Raw genomic sequence first — 24,448 nt, forward strand, 5'->3', positions numbered from 1 at the left:
GCACTATTTGTCTGAGTCTCTCAGCTCTGTTAGCCTTTCCTCTCAAGCACGTTGTCCCCATGTGGTGGTAAAGATGGCCTCCTGCAATTCCATGACAACTTGTTAACCCTGGTAGAAAGAATATGCCTCTTGGACTTCCCTGGTGGCGCAGTGGTTAAGAATCCACCTGCCAGTGCAGGGGACACAGGTTCGAGTCCTGGTCTGGGAAGATCCCACATGCCGCGGAGCAACCAAGCCCGTGTGCCACAACTACTGAGCCGGCGCTCTAGAGCCCACTAGCCACAACTACTGAGCCCATGCACCACAACTACTGAAGCCCCCGCACCTAGAGCCCATGCTCCACAACAAGAGAAGCCATGGTAATAAGAAGCCCATGCACCGCAAGGAAAGTAGCCCCCACTCACTGCAACTAGAGAAAGCCTGTGCTCAGCAACAAAGACCCAACACAGCCAAAAATAAATAAATGAATAAATAAATTTATTTTTAAAAAGAGAGGATAATGCCTCTTAAAAGCTCTTGCAAAAAGTATCAAAATTGCCTGTGATTGGCCAGGCTTGGGCTATGTGCCCACCCCAGACCCAGTCACGGTGGCTAAAGCAATGAGGTGCTCTCGTTAGCCAGGCTTCAGTCACTTGCCCATCCCTGGAGTCAGGGAACGGACCACCCAAACCACATGGTCTGAGTGAGAGAAAGATGGGTCCCCAAAAAGAAGAGAGAGCTGGCAAAAACCACAGATGTCTACTACAACTTGGCTTTCTCTTTGTCTCCTAGGTGCTCCTGTTTCTGAGTCAGCACCAGAAACAGAAGAAGAGTCCAGGCCTTTATGGAGGCCTCCCCTGAAGCAGGTGCCCCTGAAAAGGCCAAGGGAATTAACAGTACATCTCCCAGTAGACACAGGGAGGGACACACTCTTGCCTCAAGGTAGCTATTCCTTCCCTCCAGCAACCCACAGGGATCTCAATCCGAAGGAGAGCCAGGCAAGACACATCAGGGTCCTCAGCCATAAAAAGGAGGCTAGAGGGACTTCCCTGGTGAAGCAGTGGTTAAGAATACGCCTCCCAATGCAGGGGACACGAGTTCGAGCCCTGATCTAGGAAGATCCCACATGCTGCGAAGCAACTAAGCCCGTGCACCACAACTACTGAGCCTGTGCAGTACAGCCCGCGAGCCACAACTGTGGAGCCCGCGCTCCTAGAGCCCGTGCTCTGCAACAAGAGAAGCCACTGCAATGAGAAGCCCACGCACCACAACTCATCACAACTAGAGAAAGCCCGCGCTCAGCAACGAAGACCCAACGCAGCCAAAAATAAATTAATTAATTAATTAATTATTTTAATAAAAGAGGCTAGAAGGGAGGCCACTCCTCCCCGGCCACTTGAAGATGGCTTCTGCTCAGGCAGCAGCTGCCTTAACCAAAGTGCTGCAGTGAAACCAACTTCCTGTCTAGCTCACAAGTTACTTACTCACTAAATCAAACCCCCTACTAATATTTCCTGGTTGCAGATGTAAAACAGCACCAAACTTACTACGTATTTGCTGCACGCTCTATAGTTTCTCCCATGTTTTTAACCAATGGAATTTCATTTCTAATCTATTTGGGACTATTCATGAGAAGTTCATAATATCAACAAAAGGCATCACTCCAGTTTTTCAAAACATCTGAAATTATACATATGAGTGCATCAAAGTGTATATTTTTATGTGTTGATAGGTTGGAAACAATGGGCCATATTTAGAAAGCTCTATATTTTCACAAAACTGAAGCTCCTTCCCCAAGGGCAAGATGACGGTATCACAAATGCTAGGTGATCTCTGAGTGGTGGTAATCAGAAGAAGTAGAAGGATGAACATTCGTATTTAAGGAGTTCTTCCTCAGTGACAGGCACTGGCCTCAGGTTTTAACACATCTTATCTCATTTACTTCTCACAACAGTCCTACCCTCATTTCACAGATCAGAAATCTGAAGCCCTGGGAGATGAGTGACTTGTTTGAGGTCACACAGTTATAAGTAGCCTCGCTGGGCTTGGAGCTGAGGCCTTCCAGTGTCAGAATCTGTGCTCTTATTCATTATACTGCACGGCCTCTCAGAATAAAAAAAAAAAAAAAGAACCCAGGTCAGGATGTTCTTGAGACATTTCCATTTTGAGAACATCCTTTGATTATTGAGGCAGGGGCTTGTTTACCATATCTCTTAAGTGAGAGTTAATCATCCTACAGACTTCGAAGTTTTTTTTAAAAAAAAAAAATCCACATATGGGGACTTCCCCGGTGGTCCATTGGTTAAGAATCCGCCTTCCAATGCAGGGGCCGCGGGTTAGATCCCTGGTCAGGGGACTAAGATCCCACATGCCGCGGCGCAACTAAGCCTGCGCGCTCTAAAGCCCGCGTGGCACAACTAGAGAGAAGCCCATGTCGCAATGAAGATCCCGCGTGCTGCAACTAAGACCCGATGCAACCAAATAAATAAATAAATAATAATTTTTTTTTTAAATCCTCATATGGCAAGGGTCACTCTGCGTGCAGACAGGTAAGAAAGCAGCTTTGCCCCTGTGCACCACAACGTCAGGGGCACCGCCTGAGCCACCAGGAGGGATGGGCAACACCAGAGAATTTCATCTTTGGTGCTGCTCACCTCACACTGTCCTCTACTTGTTTTGAGCTGCCATGTCCACTGGGGACCCAGTATCTAGAGCCTGTCCATCCTCTGCTACCCTGCCAGGAGGAAGCTGGGCTAAGAAGTCCCTGGTAGCTTGGTTAGTTTGGTGTGTGACTCAACTGGGTAGTAGATGCATTAAAAAAAAAAAAAAAAAGGTCTAAAGAGGCAAGATTTTCATGGTAATCTTTCTCACACAGGGGTCCCTGGAGCAAGGGTGTTTAGAACTAGTAAGTGGGACTCTCATCGCCCCAGAGGTTGCACAGACCCATTTACGTGCTTAGCTCTGGATTGTTTCACTTCTCATATCATAAAAATGAAGCCAGATTTTTTATACGCACATACACACATACATATTTTATTTTATTGCTGAACCATCCGAGACTAAACTGCAGACTTTGTACATTTCATCCCTTATCAGCACGTATCTCCCAAGAGCAAGGATATTCTCCTTGTAACCACAGTACAATTATCACATTCAAGAAAATTAACATTGATGTAATACTCTTTTCTAATATATAGTCCACATTCAAATTTCTCTAATTACACCAGTAATATTCCTTACAGTTGTTTTTTTTCCCCCAATCAATCCAGGATTCCACTCAGAATCATACATTGTATTTAACTGTCACATCTCTTTAGAATCTTTTCATCTAGAACACTTCCCCAGTCTCATTTTTCATGACACTGACATTTTTGAAGAGTTTAGGCTAGTTGCTTTACAGAATTATCCTCAATTTAGGTTTGTTTCCTCATGATTAGATTCAGATCAAACATTTGTGGCAAGAATGGCATGTTGGTGATGTTGCTTCTCCGTGCATTACATCAAGGGACACAAAATATCCCCTTATATTAATTCCCTTTGTTATAAGTTGTTCCATCATAAGTGATGTTAGATTTCATTATTTGGTTAAAGAGATGTCTTTCTCCATTGTTAAGACACCTCTTCCCTTTGTAAATAAGTAGCTTGTGATACTTGGAGACTGTGTGTGAAGCCAGCCATTAAACACAAACACCGAGAGTGTGTTGAACATGAAATAAAGACCACTCTCTCTGAGATTAAGACAAGGTCCCAATCACTTTTAGATTACCCTCTAAAAATTAGGTTTTGCCCTCCCTAGAGCAGCTCCTAGAGCAGAGCCTGTTCTGGGAAAGAGTGAGAGAAAGAACAAAGATGGAGGTCAAGACGTACTTTGTGTTTATCATCCATCCTGTTACCCTCTAACTACCATCTAGAAGGGGCTACTTTGTACTTTATGACCTGGAGGAGCCATGAGATCACTGGTTCTGCTTAGAAAAATTGCTTTGTGGTTGGAACTCTGTAGCCAATAGTCCCATGAGCTTTAACGCTGGGGTCTCCCCAGTTAGGGAAGGACCTTGCAGCCTCCCTAGTCTATCTCCTATCTCAGGAGCCCATCAATAGGATGAGGATAACAACAACCACTGTTCAGTTCCTCCCAGTTCTTGGAGGTTCCCCAACAGTAGGGCTGCTATTCTAGCCAAGATAATCCCACCTTGGCTGTGGGAGATACCCGGCCTCTGCTCCTTAGCAGGGCTGGAAAAGAGAGACAAACTTGAGAATGAGGGGAATCAGTGATCCTAGACACTAGGAGCCACAGCAACAGAATTAGAAAAGAGGTTCCTTCACTTTCTGACTGATCCAAATTCTCACTCGTACTTTTTCTCCTTTTGCTTTTGAAGAGGATGATGCTGCACCCCAGGCTGGCACTCCACCACTGTCCCTGACGGAAGGAAGAAAAGGCCCAGAGAGCCAGAGGGGCCTGGACAGCCCCAGGACATCAGGCCACAGCAGCCCCATGGGCCCCCACCACGTGAGATGGGCCGGCGGGGCACTCCCAGCAGCAGGACAAGGTAATCGCTCCCGAGGTGCACAGATGTACCCTCTTGGCTTGTCTGTGGCTCTGGGCTCATTTCAATCATCTTCCAGGGCCACACATAAGCTGTCTGAAAGCCACCCCATGGAAAAAAGGAAATCAGCAGTGTTTCCAATGCTGTCAGTGGGATTAATGGTCACCATGCATATTCCTCAAGAGTCAGTATATGTTTTAAGCATTTTCTGCACCAACAAGCACTGCCAAGCTGTTCTGTGCTTTCCTCGCTCCCGGCAGCAGCGTATGATGACACAGCTCCCTGCGCTCATCAGGGAGACTCGCTACTGGGTTTACCAGGCATTCTCAACACCGAGCCATAACCCTGCACGGGGCAAGGGAGCCTGGGGACGCTGCCAACAGGAAGAGTCCCCGGGGAGGAGTCACCCTCCGGCCCAGGGCAGAGCCTGAGGCCTGTGCACAGAGAGAAAAGGACTCTGGATTTCTACTGAAGGATGAGGCAGGCAGGGCCACACCCTCTCTGACTTAGCCCCACTCAGAGCTCTTATCCTTAAGAGCCAACAGTCCAGGAGGAAACTAAGACAGTGCAATAACAGCTTCCATGGGGGCTTTGATCTAAACGCAGCACATAAAGCAAAAGTTGCTTAGGGTCCAAATTACCCTTGAAAATCCCTTAGGAAGGGGCCATGCTGGAGACCAACAAACCATTTTCTAGAAAGTGCAGCCCAATCAGCTGTTCCTCCCTCTTCGGATGATGGGTGGCTTTCTCTGATTGAGCACCAGATGAAGGAGCTGGTGTGTGTTTGGGTGCCAGACAATGTGAACAAAGTATCTCTGTTAACAGCAGAATCACACTCAGGGCCTAGAGAAGCTCACACTCGAGAGGAATGTGGCAACTGAGAGCTACCAAGAAGACAACAGATACCACAGCTTTCATCCCATCCCAGGCTCGCTCAGAGACAGATGCCTCACTATTTAAATCCTGCTCGCTTGCGCTCCCCCTGCCTCGACCCAAGCATTTATTTATATTTGAAGCCTTGTAAGCATAAATTCAATACATGGATCAATAATTCCATATGTGCTTGCAGCTCCTCTGTTTAAGGCTGGAATGGTCAAAGTCAAATTCTCTCTCTCTCTCTCTCCCTCCAAAGAAACTTACAAACTATTTCCAAATGGAACCTTTCTCTTACAACCTCCTCCCTTTTATATTTGCATGGCAATGATGCTCTCTTAATTTTGAGCTAATGAACTGAACTTTAGGTACAGTAGCATCACCACCAAGGGTATTCCTAGGAGGTTGCATTGCCCAGAACAAATCACACCAAACACACACACACACACACACACACCCCGAATTAGACACCCTTACAAAAGGAGAACCTGATTAGAATGAATGCCAGGGCTGTGACTATGACGAGTGCAGCCTGAAGCCTCAAGTGTGTAGGCTGAGTGTGTGTAAATGAATGTGTGTATGGGGGCACACGTGTGGCTTAGGGTATGTGTGTGCTTATATAGCTATGGGAATACATGTGTATACTTGTGTGCTCATGTATGTGTGATTATGCAGGCATGCAGGCCTGCCTGCGAACAAGTACACATGTGTTGCTGTGTGTCCTTCTTCATGTGTGATACATGTGTGTCCTTGCAGGCACACCTGCATATGTGTGCGTGCCTTGTGAGTGTGTATATATGTACGTGTGAGTGCACACCTTGGTGTAAGTATGTGTGAGTGTTTCCGTGTGTGTGTGATGCCTCTGCGTATATGTGTGTTTACACACTTGTAAGCATCCACTGTGGCTGATTGCCAGCTCTACTCCTCACCTTTTTGCCTTGGAAATGGGGAAGGTAAAGTTATAGAAACACCCTCAATATTTCTAAGCAACTGAGAGAAATAGAGCTTCCTTCTCCTCCTTGGCCTGAGCCCCTTAGAGTCACTAAGCAGTCCCAGCATTTGAACCACAGGGCAGCTGTGCCGCTGAGTACTGCACAAAGGCGTGTGACAGAGCAGGAAGCAGAGGCTGGAACCACCGAGCCCTGAGCCCAGGAGCTGGGCTGCACACACTTGGAGGATGGGGCTCCCTTTCCTTCACACAAGGTGCCCCCTCCAGGTTCACCTTGTCCCTGGAGGGCTGCCTGAAACCAAAGGAGTCCCCCTTTTCTAGACCTTCACAGAAGGCACGTCGTAGGCTGTGGCAGCCCTGCCCTGTTCATCCCACACTGACTCCAGATGATGGGGCGTGAACCCTGGTCCTGCTCTGCCGAATCCCAGGCGTGGGGCTGGCCCTGCACCCTGGCAAGCACCTGAGCACACCGGCATCTGCCCGCTGGGGATTCAGGGAGCACGGTCCAGGTTCAGCCTCCCTCCCCTGCACTGGTGCTAACACTGCCCATGTTTGTGCTTATTTTCAAGAAAAATCCAGAGACCCCACACTGGGACACTTCTTGCTGGGTCCAAATGGAGAAAACAGCTGCCTGTCCCTCCCAAGGCCTACCCAAACCGAGGAGCTTCTGTCGGGTGAAGGTAAGATGATACATCCCAGGTCAGCCTCGCTTTCTTGGGGGAAGATTTTACCTGCAGCTTCCAAAACTCCCCAGCAGCAGAGACATCATTAAAAACAGATGCAAGTCAACCAGTGTCTCCCCTCTCGCTGAACCCAGGGTTGCTTCTGTAACTCAGACACAATAACCCAATGTCTGCATAGCAAGTTTGCTCTTGCTGGAGCATCTGGAGAGAGACGTTCCCATGGAATGGCTCGGAGGAGGCCTAATGTGCCGTGCTGATGTCTTGATGAGGATGATAAAGCCCTCTTGGTATTTGCCCAAACTAAACACTGCCTTTTCTCTTCTTTCCAACCACCCTCCAGAGGTGGAGGTGGCTAATTGGTAATCCAATCAGTTACCCTCGTTATGTGTATTGGTTCATTGCTGCGAATCATCTGGCTCCTGACGGATATCAAGGCAGTTTCCAAAAACCCTTCTGGCATGTTCACTTGTTGGAAAAGGGATGCTGGCTCTGGGCAATAACCATCTTGCAAAGGAAGAAAAAAAAATGAAGTCAGAGGGTGATGAGTGTCAACCACCCAGGAACCATCATGATGCGTATGCATGAGTCGTACAGCCAGCAGGCCTCTTAATGAGGGAGATTAAAATCTGCACTCGTTTGGTGGGTGATGTCATGACTGCCTCAACAAAAAGAACATGGAATCAGAGCCAGGAGATTTGAGTAGCCCTGGCTTGTCCTCTATGTTGTCAGATGACTTTGGGTCAACCCTTCATTGTGTCCAAGGTTCCTCCTCTCCTTCGAAATAAGGGGATCGACTCCACCACCAGCAGCTATGGACTATTGCTGCATTTTATGTGTTGTGTCTGTTGCTGTGGAAGTAGCCATTTAGTACATGGATTTCCAGAAACCAGAATGCATTCGGTTCCAAATCCAGCATTAAAGAACTTCCATCACCACTTGGGCTGTCCCATGATATGAGTATAAAAATAACTTGGTTCTGAACTGGCGGAAGCAGGAGTGAGACAGGTGGAGGCCACTGTCACTGTGACACAGCTGGTACAACAGCTGGAACGCAAACACGGTTCTGTTCACCTGCTACACATTTGTCCACTCTCTTCCAAGAGAAATAGCTCCCCTTTGGGCAAAGCAAAAGCCAGAAGCAGAAGAGGAAATATTTAAGTTACATGTTTAAGTTTGTTGTCATCTCGTCAGCATCATGTTTCAGTCACTTCGGCATCCTCCGCACTTAGCACAGTTCCTGACACAAACAGAGCAGGATCACAGTAAATGTTCATTGAAAATCTTTCAATAATTTCCACACAAAAGAAAGAGAGAAATGAAATTTATGCTGAATAAATCGAGACTTGCCTGCCATCTTGTCTTAGTCCCATGAACAATGTATTTAATCCTACTTGCCTCTCAAACCTAAAGGCATTCACTGTGAGCTTGTTGAATAAATGAACAAATGAGTCATCCGTCAATCAGTCAATGGCCTCTCTCTAGCCTGTCCTCCATATACAGCTGCTGGACCTCCAGCCTCGACCATGATTGCATAGGGCCCTGGGAGGCAGGCAGAACCTTAACCCACATCTCCCTACAGGCCCAGCTTTCTAAGAGTCTCTGTTAATGGGAAAGCCCTGTTTTGTTTTGCTTTGGGAAGCAGGATACTGAAAAACATTTTCAACTCCTGCAAAGGATTTGCTCCACCCACACCAAATTCTTTGCAGCTGTTTGTTCAAATGTATCTTGATCACCATCCCCACCCTACTCTTCCAGTCTCATCTCCCACTATATTCAGGCCCACCCTTTTCTCATCTGTCTGATGGCCCAAACATTCAGTCTTCCTTCTCTTATCTCCCAGCCTTTGCCCAAGCTGCCCTCAAATATTTAGAATCATTTTAAGTTCCAGGGGAAGGTTCATCTTTTCCGGGATATTTTCCTCAATAAATCCACTTCATCTCACTGAACTGCTACGATGTAGTTTTCATCCATTTCTCTCTCTCAATCCCACTTTTGTGATTACTGTATTTATATGCATCCGTTTGTTGTTTAGCTCCCAAATATATTAGAAGAGTCCTAGAGATCCTCTTATCTTTATCACATGTCCAAGAAATGCGTGGACAGAATACCCCAGGTGCCATAAAGGAAAGTTTGGGGGCGGGGGGATCATAGTTGTTGTTTTTTAATTTAAAAAAATCTTGGGTTAAAGTGGAAATATGATCTGTCTGATCATTCTGAGACTTTCAGACTCTGCCAGCATCTACTTGGAAATAAATTCTTAAGCAATTAGATCATGATATCTTGCTTTCAGATAGCATAGAAGAATGAGTATAAACCTTCAGAAGAATAAAAAAAAGATGTGAAGACTTGAGCTGGAATTCGACCCTCTTGGTCACGTTGGGATATTGCAACACTTAGAAAATTCAAAGGCTTAAGAAAGGAAAATTTAACTTGGAAGGATACAAGTCAAAACATTGGAACATTGGAGTTGCTTATCCTTGATTCAAATCCTTCATCTATTCTCCTAGTCACAGTGGCAGCAACAGAAGTTTTCTTTCAGAAGTTCTTTTATTCAGAAGTTCTTTACTGCAAGAAGCTCAAGAATGTCTGTGCCAGTGGTTCGGTTTGGGACGCCAGGTCCCATGAAAATTAAAATTCTTCATCTCCTTTAGAGTTTCCAGTTGACACCTGCTCTTGTCCTAAAAGGATTTTTACCCCCAAAACTTGCCTTGTTTTTTGGTCATTTGATTAGCATCCTTCTCTCTTGCAACTCTTTCTTGGTATGGTGGTTTTAAAATATGTCTACAAATTCTTTGACACTTGTTCTTTCAAAAGGGGGAGCCCAATTCTCCTCCCCTTGAGTGTGTGCTGGACATAGTGGCTCACTTCTGATAAATATAGAATATGACAGAAGTGACAGTGTGTGACTTCTGAGATGGTCCAACCCCAGGGAAACCTCCAGATGACTGCATCCCTGATTGGCATTGTGACTGCAGCCTCACAAGAGACTGCACCGGAATCACAGGCCTAAGCCCCTCCCAGATTCCCATAGAAACTATGTGAGATATAGTAAAGGTTTATTGCTTTAAGTCACTAGATTTGGGCGTAATTTGTTTTCATAATAGATAATATACTGGTGTCATTTCCTGATGGTCTACACTTTGGTAAACAGAAAAATGAAGGGTCCAAGAATATCCCAGCTGATCTCAAAACACTGATTATTTGGGGGCAAACGTATGCTAAGTGGTTGACTTTCTCTGTGTTCTCCCCATTTGTCATTTGTGATAATGTTGGTTGTGAGAACTCATGGGTAAAAGGATCCTTCCATGTTGGTGGGATATTTGATTTTCCTTGAGTAGCCTTTCTCTCAGCAGCTGTTGCTTTAGTGAAGATGCCTAGAGATTTAAAAGTGAAGAAGCCCAGGGCTTCCCTGGTGGCGCAGTGATTAAGAATCCGCCTGCCAATGCAGGGGACAGGGATTCGAGCCCTGGTCTGGGAAGATCCCACATGCAGTGGAGGAACTAAGCCCGTGAGCCACAACTACTGAGCCTGCGCTCTAGAGCCCGCGAGCCACAACTACTGAGCCCGTGTGCCACAACTACTGAAGCCCACGCACCTAGAGCCCATGCTCCCAACAAGAGAAGCCACCGCAATGAGAAGCATGTGCAGCGCAACGAAGAGTAGCCCCTGCTCATCGCAACTAGAGAAAGCCTGCCTGCAGCAACAAAGACCCAACGCAGCCAAAAATAAAATAAATAAAATAAAATAAAATAATTTTTTTAAAAAATGAAGAAGTCCATTAGATGAGACAGCGTGAAGAAGAAGAAAGAACTTTGGACTAAATATCCAAAGTCTTGGGTTTTATTCTCAGCTCTACCACCCTGATTTCTGTGATCATTGGCAAATAAATCTACTGCTTTGGAGCTCAGCTTCTCCATATGGAAAAAGAGGAACTGGGATTAGATCCAACCCTCCCAGTGTATATCCCATAGAACTCCAAGTCCTCAGAAGGTTACCAGGCGTTCTGTTAAAAAAAAAAAAAAAAGTTCTGAGGCCAAATAAGTTGGAAACCAGTAAGCTAAAGCGAAGCACATTCCTTACTGCAGGACCCTCTGCTGTGTTAACATGGATTATGGTTCCTCAAGATGAGGACATGCAATGTTTCCCAAACTTATTTGACCACTGAATTCTTTCTTGTTTTTAGTAAAGCATTATGTGCATCTAACTAGTTTTTGGAACACACTTTGGAAAATACTAAACATTACTTCTAAGGTTCTTTCCAGTTGTAATGCTGTATGTTACTAAATAACCCCCTTTCCCAAGGAGACTCTCTCCGTAGAGCAGTTCTGTTGTCTAAGTCCTGAAGCAGGATCTCAGTCATTCAATAATTCATGCCTGTTCTTGCTTTCATTTTCCAAACATCAGTTCTGAATCACTGAGTCCACAATCCCTCCATCTCCAGGTAAAAAGAAGTAGAGGAAGGTAGGAGGAAGCCTGGGTGGCAATAAGGCCCTTTGGCCCAATCAGTGTTTGTTAATGATCCATACGCAATCATGTTGGTGGATTTACCAGTTCTCAGATGTTGAAATAAAGAATAACACGGCTGGATATGGTCGCTTGGTACCCAGCATTTCCTTCCAGTGCCCTCCTGTACTGCAAAGGCTGGAAGGCTAAAAACTACATTTCCCAGATAACCTTTGCAGTTAGGGGGTGGGATGCAGATGCAGTTCTGCCAAATAGATGCATTTGCATGAGATTTGAAGGGCAGGAGTGAGGCAAAGGCACTTTGGCTACTTACCCTGGCAAGCGAGCTCGTGAAGACTGTCAAGAGGCAGTTGCTGCAGCAACTCTATAAGCACCAAGTTCTCTATAGTAGCTCCATTTCTTCTTAAAATACCTTGGTGGTTTCTGTTCTCCACTGAGTCCTGACCCATATACTCTCCTCCCCTTGCAGAAGTTATGGGGGATTCCCACGAGGCTCGGCATGGGGCTAATTTGGGTCTGTCACATGGACCACAGGGCAGTGATAGCTCTGTTTGTCAGGACTTCAGAGGGAAGCGGGGTTCTTTCCCTCACCGCAGTGAACCCAGCACCGCATCAGCAGCCCACATTGGAAGGTGTTCTGATGGCCACCTGCAGAGAGCCACTAAAAACCACTGGGGAGTCTTCTTTCCTTTGACAGAAACCTCTCATGATTCCTACAAGTACAGAGACTCCCCTCCCTCGTATTTGGCTGAAAATGTGATGTTATCGCCACTCTATGCCTTCCAAAGAAGAAAAATGTCAAAAATAATAGTTCTCTTTGAATCCGCTGAAAATTCCTTTTTTTTAAGAAAAAAGTCAATATGAAGTGTTGAAGAATATTTAATTCCTCTGTATTTTTTGCACATGTACATATATTGTTTCTTACAGAGCCTGTAAAGCTGTAAATTCTACCTCCCTCGCATTTTTTCTGTTCCAGAGAACCTTAGAGTTGAGATGGAATGTAGGCAACACCTTCATCAGCATTTAAGCAGGGGAAGCATTTTATCAGACAGACTTTCTGAGGACACCTATAGATAAAATGGATAAAAGCAGAGCTGCCTGGTTAAAGTAGGGATGGTCTGACTGTGTCCCCCAACAACTTCTTCAGAGCCCAGCTAATTCTTTCCCTCCTGAAATGATTCCTGGCTGTGGGGTCTATGCAGTAACTAGAACTATGAGACCACAGTTTGAAAACTCTCCTTTTATGGATAAGGAAACTGAGGCCCAGAGAGGTACGGTGACTTGCTCAAAGTCACACAGCTTCTATGCGGCAAACCTAAGGCTCAAACCCAGATCTTCCTGCACCTACTTAGGCCAAAGCTCTTCTCACTAGAACTTACTGCCTCTAGGCCCTCTTGTCCAGGTTTCTAGGCTGCAGTCCCACCTTCATTGTACCAACTCACCTGACCACCTCAGCCCACATTGATTGCTACTATCTTAGGTCAGCAGTAATTCTTACTACCTGGGTCTCTCACCAGGCACTCCCTTACTTCCTCTACCTTTTTTACTCTTTTTCTTCATCCTCCTCCAAGATCTCCTATGGATAGATCCCCCTCCTCGACTTCTGAATATCCCAGAGAACATCATAGGTACTCCCAGAACGTTGCCCATAAATATTGATTGAAACTGTCAGTAGCAAAGACTTACTTGTTCCCCAATATCCATTTTTCCATTACTCCTGTTATTAGCAGAACCCCCTACCCTGAAGTTTAGTTGAACACACGGCTACTTGGCTAGAAATTATATTTCCCAGCCTTCCTTGCAGCCAGGTATGGTCATATAACTGATGTGGCTGATGAAATGTGAACAGAAGTAACTTGTGCGACTTCCAGGTCACTTCCTTAAAAGGAAACCACTGGGGACTTCCTTGGTGGTGCAGTGGATAAGAATCCACCTACCCATGCAGGGAACACAGGTTCGATCCCTGGTCCGGGAAGACCCCTCATGCTGCGGAGCAACTAAGCCCGGGAAGATCCCACATGCCACAACTACTGAGCCTGCGTGCCAGGCTCTGCAGCAAGAGAAGCCACCGCAATGAGAAGCCCGCGCACCACAACGAAGAATAGCCCCCGCTCGCCACAACTAGAGAAAGCCCACGCGCAGCAACGAAGACCCAAAACAGCCACAAAAAAAAAAAAATTTGTTTTAATTTTAAAAAAAGGAAACCATTGGACTTGGTTGTAGTGGTGAAGTAGCTTCAACCACGTGGAAGAGGGGAATACTCTAGGGGATGATGAAGCCATAAGATATAAGGAAGCACAGTGCCCAGATACCTTCAGGAAGCAGAGCTACCCTGGGCTACCCCCTTCCCTCTAGACTCTTACCTGAAACAGAAATACATGTTTATCTTTCTGAGTCTCTTTGTTACAGCATATAATGCAACTATATATTCTTTCTTAATCTGGACAAAGCAAACCTAACAGATTTTTCTGATGAGCATGTTTTTGAATCCTCCATTGTGCTCCATTCTATCACACGTGCATTTTTCATTTTAAACTGCAATTACTTAAACTCTTCCCCTATCCTTCTAAATTAATTTCCCAAAGTTGGAGTGTAGTCTTTTCCCCCTTAGGCTATGCATTAAGTGAGGCTTTCTTTTCACCATACTTTGTAATGTCTAGGGTACAGTATTTCTACTTCCCACATCTTTGCTCTGCACAGTCACCTTGCCCTTCCTCCTACCACCTAAGAAGAAAAGATGGTCAGACTAACAGGTGAAGTCTACAAGGTGTCTGTGTGTTCTGTGTAGCTTCAGAGTTAGATTGAAATTGCCAGGCACAGATTTAGTCTTGTCATTTTGTTTACACATTGGGGAAAAAGAATTCAGTTTATTAAATGTTTCATGTAACTGCACCCAAGTTTTGCCAAGCTGGGAACTTGGACCTTTTCTGTGTAGTGACATTTTAATTCTAGTTTTCATAACCTGGAGATCAGACTGTTGCTTTTGCATAATGTACATAGTGTCTCGTGACTAGAGTTTGCTTTGTTTTATAGTATCTGTACTCGTATTTTTCAAGAGCTATTTTGTAAATAGATGATATATTTCTCCCTTGAAAACACAATAAAAAGAAAAAAGCACCAAAAAAAATGCATCTATAATAATACCTCCCATCCTAGATTGCATTGCTTTGTGACAACCAAACCAGATCATACGTGCAGTATATAATAAAGTATTAAGTAAAACTCCAATATAAAATATCATTGGACCTAAAAGAGAGAAGACCCATAATATCGTGTCCGACTCTTTAGATCAAATGGACAGAACGCCTACCATGTTCAAGGGAAACAGAAGGATGTTGATATCAAGAGCAAACATGCTCAGGCACATATGTCATCTCATTCTATCATCCAATAATCCTTTGAAGGGAGTATTTTCATTCACAAACCACAGGTGAGGAAACTGAAACACAGGAGGTTAACCCCCTTGTGCACATTGATCACACCTGGTGAGCAGCTGAGCTTATTCATTCCCAGGCCCGTCTGTCCCAGATACTGTGCTCTTTTCTTCCCACTTCCCAGGGCTCAACCCCGGGCCCTGTGGCTGCTGCCCCCAAGAACCTCACAGCCCCTGTGAGAAAAAATTCACAAGCAAGTGACCCTTCTGCAAGGCAGAATGAGATGAGTGCTGTAACAGAGATCTCAACAACACGATGCAGGGGCCTCCAAGGAAGGAGCGATGAATTCTAACCTGGGGGACGAGGATGGATTTTTGCAGAGGAATCTCTATTTGTACTGACTTTAAAGAAACTGGTAGGGAATTCCCTGGTGGTCCAGTGGTTAGGACTTGGTGCTTTCACTGCTGGGGCCTGGGTTCGATCCCTGGTTGGGGAACTACGATCCCAAAAGCCTCAAGGCGCAGCCAAAAATTTTTTTTAAATAAATATGAACAAAATTCTATTAAAAAAAAAAGAGGGACTTCCCTGGTGATCCAGTGGGTAAGACTCCGTGTTCCCAATGCAGGGGGCCTGGGTTCAATCCCTGGTTGGGGAACTAGATCCCGCATGCATGGTGCAACTAAGAAATCGCATGCTGCAACTAAAAGATCCCACATGCCGCAACTAAGACCCAGTGCAGCCAAAAGTAAAAAATAAATAAAAAATAAAACAAAGAAAGAAACCGGTAAAGTGGATAAACAGAGAAGAGAGAAAGACATGACCAGCTGAGGGACCAGCATGAACAAAGGCAAAGAGATAAGAAAGCAGAGTCCATGCGGGAAATGATGAGTAGCCTGTAAGAGTGCCCCGTGGAGGGGCTTCATGGGGGGAGATGGGGCTGAAAGGCAGGCCAGGACCAGGCCAGGGAAGGCCTTGTGTGCCAGGATAGAGCTGAAATGCCGTCTTTTAGGCAACAAGAAGTCACAGGTGCTTGAGGAAGGATGTCATGCAACCCACCCTGTGTGCCAGGAATAGGCAAGAGAAAAGGCCGAGTGCTCAGGCTACTGTAGAATCATCCAGACAGCAGCTGACCAGGGCCTGGATGGAAGGCAGTGGGCAGACGCAGGAGACGCGGCAAAGGGATAATCCCCAGGGCCGCCGACTGGATGTGGGGAGCCCACCCAGCACTCTGAGCAACCAGTGACAAACCTGTTTATAGTGTCTCTTTACAAAATTGGCTACAATTCTCATCTCCGATTTTCTACTCAAACTACCATTTTTCTGTTTTCACTTTCAGCTAAGAGGATGACTTTCAGGGTCTCTTGTGTACAATAATTAAGATAAAACAACAGTCAAGGCCTTGGAGCCCGAGTCACCCCACGGCGGCACACACAGGACCACAGCCCTCTCCCATGTGGCACTCAGCTCCAGTACTCCTTTTACTTAAAGTCAAACTCCCACCGACACACATAAAACATAAATTCCAGTGCTGAGTGCCTCTCAGCTTGTCATGCACTGTGGCTGTTTTCAGGCTTATGTGCTCTTGGGGAAGTGGCTGAGCTCCCCAGCAGTATTTACCCACAACTGTGGTAAATAATACGAGTTCTAAGGAAAACCCTGATAGCAAATACTTGGGAGCTGTAAGGAAGAGGCAAAGCAGTAAGCAGTGATGGAGAGTGTTTGTATAACCCTCCTGCACCCTCTCACCCCGACACACATTGAGCTTTCTCTTTCATGATTGTTTTAGCCTCTTTTTCCCTTCCAACCACCCACCACTCAATTCTTTGAGGGAAAATTAACATTCATTATGCAATTTATCTCTCTCTTTTTAATCCAGAGTGTCTGTCTCCAAGGTCCCTACTCAATAATTAATGTTTGTTCTCCTTTCCCATTCTCCAGAGCATCTATTCTTGAACTGTAAGGTCAACAATTAACACTAATTATGGCTTTTTCTCTCTCCAGTGTTGGTTCTCAGAATCCCAAGTTGCCCTGCTCAGCCTAAGTTACATGTGTGCACGTGGCTGCTTGTGTGCACACGAAGGTGGAAAAGCACCAAGGAGCAGGCTTCTCCAAGCCCCCCACTTTAGCAAATCAGTAAAACCAAACATTCTTCTTTGGCAATGTCTCTAGTATATGTATTATCATTAATGAGATGATGAAGCATAAATATATACACATACATACATACATGTACTTGGAAATGAGCTGGGGGGGTAGTTAGATCTCAAAGTCTTTTTCAGATATATTTGATTCCCTCTGACCTTTTTCCTCCCTATTTCTATCTCCTTGATCTCTCATACCTCTGTCTCTCTGACATACACACGCAAACACACACACACACACCAAATTTCTCATTAAAAGCCATACCTCTTGGGCTTCCCTGGTGGCGCAGTGGTTGAGAGTCTGCCCGCCGATGCAGGGGACACGGGTTCGTGCCCTGGTCCGGGAAGATCCCACATGCCGCGGAGCGGCTGGGCCCGTGAGCCATGGCCGCTGAGCCTGCGCGTCCGGAGCCTGTGCTCCACGGCGGGAGAGGCCGTAACGGTGAGGGGCCCGCGTACTGCAAAAAAAAAAAAAAAGCCATTCCTCCATTTCAGATTCACTCAGCTGATCTCCTTGCTATCTATTACCTCTCCCCTAACTATCTTTCTCTGGTCTGTCATCCTAATTCTCCTCAGCCATTAAAACAGCATTATTTTAACTAGTGTTCCTTTTGACGGACAAGGACAGCTAGGAGAACGATTCTCATCAAAAGTGACTCTAAGAGATTGCAAAAAAAATTCATCAGGGCTGTGCAAAAGCCTATCTTTCTGGCTAGAATCAGATGGGCTAGAATCCCTCCTGTCTCCCTGGTCCAACCCTTGAATTTGCGCTACAGCTGGAAGCAGGGGCTCCTCACGTTTGTCTGTCATACCCCCCATCGCTGCACGCACTGGGGTCCCGCAGCACATCTCCTGTTCAAATCTGGACATCTCCTCACAGCGGGTGTCAGGCATTAACTCTTTCATGCTCTTGTTCTGTCAAAAGTTCTCCTCTCAGAACTTAAGCATCACAGTACCTGCAGGGTTTCACCCTTAAACATCTTATAATAAATAAAAATATTATTTTCTTCAATGTTTTTTAAATCCTAGATCAACCTTCCCTCCATGATAGCATCTAAGGGTTTTCAAAACTATCTAATTCATTATGAGGCTTAGGCATCAAGCCATCCACTTTGTTTTCCCCTGTCTTGGGGTAAGGAATAGCTCTTTTTCAAGACTTTTCCACACTCTCAGGTAAAACCCTTATTGTTTTTCAGCCTGTGAATCTGTCAATTCAAATACCAGCCGTGGAGAGGAGGAGTCTAGTATTCAACATCTTCTGAAAGGTAAGATTCTCCCCAACAGAGTCACCTCTACTTCTCCTCTATGTTATTTGACTCACATACATATTATTTCATACCCAGACCTCCAGAAACACACAATTTCTCCCCAAATATACTAATAAGTAGGAAAGAAGATTCATTTCTTGGAGAGCCTGAGAAATGGAGTATCCTCAAGAGTTACTCATGGGCAGCCCTGTGTGCTGTGGTCTGAGAAAGAAGAAAAGTCGACCCAAATGCCTGTGCTGAGCTGGCCCCGGAAGGAGAACTTGCAGAGATGTCCTGTGGGTTTCGCAGATCATACCGTGCATAACTCACATTGTAATGAAGTGAGCATTGTCTCCCAGAGTTGTGTACAGTTCAAACTGCACATCCACAAACTAGAAAGCTATCTGGAAAAGACTCTCGGGCTTGTATTCTAAATGGAGGACTGAGGCCAGTTCTGCCTCATCCAAGGTTCCTTTGCTATTTCATTTCCCCCGTGGAGAAATAAGCACAAGCTGAGAGTGTAGCTTATCCTCCACCCACTGCCACTGCTGCTTCTGCTTCAAACCAGGGGTAAATATGTAAAGACTTTCTCTCACTCCTAAAAATAGTCTTTCATTAATAGAGAAATGTGTGTGGTCTTCCTCACTGCTTATTTTGGGGCAGGCAATGATGAATCCTGCATGAGAGACCTGCTATAGCAACAGGAAACAAGGTCACAGATCGAGGGCTGGAGCCAGAGCTGGGTGGAGGGCACTGGTTTTGCTAGAGACTGCAAAACTAGAAGGAGAGAGGGCACCATCAAATGCTTGCCAATCTCAAAATCTGTAAGCAGAGAAATACTTGGGAGCCCAGCATTCTGCGTTACCCCTCTCATCATTCTCCTTGGGTGGACATCCTGACCATGGTGCGAAGAGTTTCAGGGTCATTTCTGTTCATTCTCACTTGTTGGCTAGAACTGGGCCAGAGCAGCTCTTAATAGGAGCCCACCAGCGAAGGATATGACGATGATGATGATAACTATCATTGCTATCTATCTCCATGCCAAACATTGTGCTGAGTGTTTTACATTCATTAATTCACTTCATCCTCATTGCAATGATATGAGGTAAATTCTATTATTATCCTCACTTTTCATCTAGGACAGTGTGGCTCAGAGAGGTTAAGGAACTAGCCCAAGGTCACACAACTAAGTGGTGAAGCTGGGATTTGAACCGTAGAAACCTACATTTTTACCACTATGCATGGTGACATCAATCTAAACAGGGACATTTCCCAGACTCACAGTTACAGAACAGACCTGTGGTTGCCAAGGGACGGCGGGGTTGGGGGTGGAGGATTGGGGGTTTGAGATTAGCAGATGCAAACTATTATATATAGGATGGATAAACAACAAGGTCCTACTGTACAGCACAGAGAACTGTATTCGATATCCTGTGATGAACCATAATGGAAAAGAATATGAAAAAGAATATATATATATATATATATATATATATATATATATACACAAAAAACCAAATCACTTTCCTATACAGCAGAAATTAACATAACATTGTAAATCAACTATACTTCAATAAAATTTAAAAATAATAAACAGGCACATTTCCATCTGACAATATGTGAGACTTTAGGAAGTTCCTGATTTCATAATAACTCATACTCATAAATGACTTCTGTTGCACATCCTTTTGTCCCTCCAATTCCCCTTACTTAGCATCAGACACCCTTTTGTGGGTAACACTGAAAATGATTTGCAACTTTTAGAGATATGCGGAGAAGCTGAAACCCAGTAGAAACAGTTTGGAAGAACCAAACTCCTAAGACAGATTATCAAGCCAGATAGGCCTGTTTACAGGGTAGCTCTCCAGACCAAAAATATCCTTCCTAATATGGCTGAAAATGTTACAATTTCACTTCATTCTCTTATTAAAGTCTCACTAATAATAGATTCACTTTGAATTCTGAAGTAGTCTCTTAAAAAGCTGATACTTCTGAGAAGCTACCAATCATTCACACTTCAGTAAAAATGTATTGAATCAGATGGCTGTCCTCTTGCAACCTAGCTGAGAAGAGCTGCTCTGAGGGACTAAAAATTCTGATGGGATGGGAACAGAAGTGGATAATTTGGGAGTGAGTAGAGTCTTAAGGGTTGAAACATACCTGCCTGTTGGGGTACCCTGGAGGGCTTGTATGAACAGAAGAATATTAGCTATATGGGAAAAGAGGCACACAGAGCAAAGAACATAAAGGGAAATAGTAAAGTGACAAAGACAAACTTGAGCTATTTCAGAATTGCCCCATGGCAAGCTTTATATCCAGGAAAGGGAAATAAAACTTTTATTCCTTGTCTTCTCTACTCCTAGTAACTAAACGACCTTAGGCTAATGCAAATCTCTTTCTCATTTCCAAGCTTTTGAACACACAGTTCCCTTTGCCTGGAGCATAATTCCTCATCTCCTCCTATCCCCTAACATCTTTTTTTTAATTGTGGTAAAATACACATAACATAAAATTTGCCATCTTAACAATTTTTAAGTGTATGGTTCAGTAGTGTTCAGTAGATTCATGTTGCTGTGTAACCAGTCTCCAGAACTCTTTCATCTTGCAAAACTGAAAATCTATATCTATTAAATAACTCCCCATTGCAATGGGACTACCCATATAAGCACAGAATACCTGCTGCAGGGCTTAGAATAGAGGAAATTTATCTGTTCCCTTGATTTGCTCAAAGACCTTAACAAAAAATTCTTACATCTCTTTGAGCTTAACACTCCCTATTTGTTTGTAAGAAAATGGATATAACACTACTCTGAAAATACCAGATACCCCTGGAATTGAGTTCAAAGAGCAATTTATTTATTTATTTATTTTTAAATTTAGATATTTAGAAGACCTTCAAACAAGCACATACGCACAAACACATACACACACACACACACACACACGACAGAGAGAATAGGAGACAGAGAATCTTCCAACAGTCTTCCAGGGGATCACAACTCAACACCTCTCTACACTTCACTTTCCCCTTGGATTTTTTTTTTTAATTTTACTTTATTTGTTTTTTTTTATACAGCAGGTTCTTATTAGTCATCAGTTTTATACACATTAGTGTATACATGTCAATCCCAATCGCCCAATTCATCACACCACCACCACCGCCCCCCCGACACTTTCCCCCGTTGGTGTCCATACATTTGTTTTCTACATCTGTGTCTCAATTTCTGCCCTGCAAACCAGTTCATCTGTACCATTTTTCTAGGTTCCACATATATGTGTTAAAATACGATATTTGTTTTTCTCTTTCTGACTTACTTCACTCTGTATGACAGTCTCTAGATCCATCCACGTCTCAACAAATGACACAATTTTGTTCCTTTTTATGGCTGAGTAATATTCCATTGTATGTATGTACCACTTCTTCTTTATCTGTTCATCTGTCGATGAGGATTTAGGTTGCTTCCATGACCTGGCTATTGTAAATAGTGCTGCAATGAACATTGGGGTGCATGTCTTTTTGAATTACGGTTTGCTCTGGGTATATGCCCAGGAGTGGTATTGCTGGGTCACATGGTAATTCTATTTTTAGTTTTCTAAGGAACCTCCATACTGTTCTCCATAGTGGCTGTTATCAATTTGCATTCCCACCAACAGTGCAAGAGGGTTCCCTTTTCTCCACACCCTCTCCAGCATTTGTTGTTTGTAGATTTTCTGATGATGCCCATTCTAACTGGTGTGAGGTGATACCTCATTGTAGTTTCCATTTGCATTTCTCTAATAATAAGTGATGCTGAACAGCTTTTCATGTGCTTCTTGGCCACCTGTATGTCTTCTTTGGAGAAATGTCTATTTACGTCTTCTGCCCATTTTTGGATTGGGCTGTTTGTTTTTTTAATATTGAGCTCCATGAGCTGTTTATATATTTTGGAGATTAATCTTCTGTCCATTGATTCATTTGCAAATATTTTCTCCCATTCTGAGGGTTTTCTTTTCATCTTGTTTATGGTTTCCTTTACTGTGCAAAAGCTTTTTTTTTTTTTTTTTTTTTTTTTTGTGGTACGCAGGCCTCTTACTGTTGTGGCCTCTCCCGTTGTGGAGCACAGGCTCCGGACGCGCAGCCTCAGTGGCCATGGCTCACGAGCCTAGCTGCTCTGCGGCATGTGGGATCTTCCCAGACTGGGGCATGAACCCGTGTCCCCTGCATCAGCAGGCGGACTCTCAACCACTGCGCCACCAGGGAAGCCCAGCACAATGCATTTTAAAGCTGGTATGGATTTCAAGATGTCTGTGTGTGTATATATCAGCTATATTTCTCAACTATAATAAAGTTGAGAATATTAAGTTTTGTTCTGTCAGAGTGATCAAAAAATAACTTTTATTAACTAGTAATCCATAAATACTGTCTTCTGTTTCATCACTCTCCAGACATTTGTGTTATCGTCTCATCAAAAAGACCATAAAGAAGCATGAGGCTTTTCTTAAGGATATTTTTCCTCCTGCTTTCTCTCTTGCTTCTTTCACACATCTCCCTGTGGCCTAAGGATTTACATTTGCTGTTGTCTTCATTCCTAGCAATTACTCATTTGAAAATTAATGAAGACACCAGCATCAGAACATGTCCGATAGAAAGAACTAGTGTGTCTGTTTTACAGAGCACATAAAGATTGCTCATTCATTCACTCAGGAAACAGTAGTTGACCATCTACTAATGCCAAATAATGTGCTGGGCATAAGGATACAGTTGAGAGATAAAGTCCATGCCTTAAAGTCATCCACAGTAGTGGAGTGTGCTGAGAGCTATGGATGAGCACAGGCTAACTCAGCCTAGAGTTTAGGAAGGCTTTTGGAAGGAGAGGACACCTAAGCTGAGTTTCTAAGGATATATGTAGGAACTAGCCAAGTAGAAAAGAGGAAAGAATGCTCCAGGGAAAAGGACCATATCAAGGTTAGAGAACAGGGTGGCATGGGAGAAATGTAAGCAGCCTGTAATGCCTGGACCCCAAGGTACATGTTGGAGAGGAAGTAGTGAGAAAGACAGCTGGTGGGGTGGGCAGTAGCCAGATCATGAAGGCCCATAAGCAGCAACTAAGGAATTTATCCTAAAGATTGTGAGATCCTCTTTACACAGAAACTGACATAACCAGATTTTTATTTTAGAGAAATGACTCTCCCGGCTATGTAGAGAATGGATTGAAGGGGGTAAGACCAGAGGCTGGGAGACCAGATATCTGCATTTGTTTGAGAGCAAGTGACCAAGAACAATATTTTCTGCAGAATATTGAATTGAATTGGTTGGCTGCTTTGTATGTAGCTCTACCTTCAGCCTCTTTTTTGAATTCCTTCTTCCATACCATCTTCCACTGCAGGTATCCTTATTAATCCTATGATGTATATCGATTGGAGGGTTTCTCGTGTAGTTGATATTTTATTGCTACACAACTCGAATTTCAATTCCGTCATCTAGCTTTCCTTCTATTTGGGGCTTGGTAAACTGCCATGTACCTTTGGACCTCTCCATAAAAAATAATTTATGAACTTTTGAGAGAAGCTGGTGTTCCCAAAGCTAGACTCTTGAGACTGAGCAAGCCTTGGTCTAAGAAGGTATAAGTAAGTAAAAGAAGTTATTCCAAATTGGAAGAAAAATATTGTCCTTGTATTTACTAGGCATTTCCATATTTAAATTCAGACTGACTCATATCTTCTAGATCTACTTGGCTCCTTTAATAGAGCTCCCTGGGGTATGTCTTTAGGCTGGAGACATTCTCAGGTCTTAAGCAACTGTTTGATATGCCCATCTCACCCTCCTCCTCAACCAGGAAGATTTAAAGTGAAAATGTGTAGCATAAACAAGGTCTTAAATCTTGTTCCAATAATTTGATGAGGACAATACCAAAAGGCCATCTTGGGTCTTGATCTCCTGCATTAAACAAACAGACTCAAGATTTATTATAACATGATGAAAGCTCTACAGGTCATAGGCATCTTGAGTCTTATTATATAAAGTAAAGAAGGAAAGATCAGCAGGGCTATGTAAAGGGACCAGAATTATCCTTCCTTTTATGGTTATTTTCTACTGGGAGGAATTTTTTTTAACAACCTGGAATTTGCATTTTCCATTTTCGACCAAAAATACAAAACCATGAAGGTACAGAGGCTGACTTTTAGGCCTCCTCCCATTGGCTTCTGCTGCAAGT

At 44.2% G+C, this 24,448-nt stretch overlaps 1 protein-coding gene and 1 long non-coding RNA gene across 2 annotated transcripts in view; one reads left to right on the forward strand and one right to left on the reverse strand.

Annotated features, from left to right (window-relative positions):
• Positions 1-24,448, forward strand: part of KIAA2012 — a gene marked incomplete at its 3' end in the record, with an annotated part of 111,833 nt that overhangs the window by 27,939 nt on the left and 59,446 nt on the right. Inside the window, exons 9-12 of the mRNA XM_079924763.1 lie at positions 772-921; positions 4,356-4,526; positions 6,915-7,025; positions 18,204-18,272. Of these exons, the coding sequence (XP_079780889.1) occupies positions 772-921; positions 4,356-4,526; positions 6,915-7,025; positions 18,204-18,272 (501 nt within the window). The remainder of the gene's footprint in view (positions 1-771; positions 922-4,355; positions 4,527-6,914; positions 7,026-18,203; positions 18,273-24,448) is intronic.
• Positions 1-24,448, reverse strand: part of LOC307188055 — a 36,353-nt gene that overhangs the window by 6,644 nt on the left and 5,261 nt on the right. Inside the window, exon 2 of the long non-coding RNA XR_013828799.1 lies at positions 17,273-17,465. This is a non-coding gene — a long non-coding RNA (uncharacterized lncRNA). The remainder of the gene's footprint in view (positions 1-17,272; positions 17,466-24,448) is intronic.

Source organism: Stenella coeruleoalba, assembly GCF_951394435.1.
Source record: "Stenella coeruleoalba genome assembly, chromosome: 6".
Lineage (NCBI taxonomy): Eukaryota > Metazoa > Chordata > Mammalia > Artiodactyla > Delphinidae > Stenella > Stenella coeruleoalba.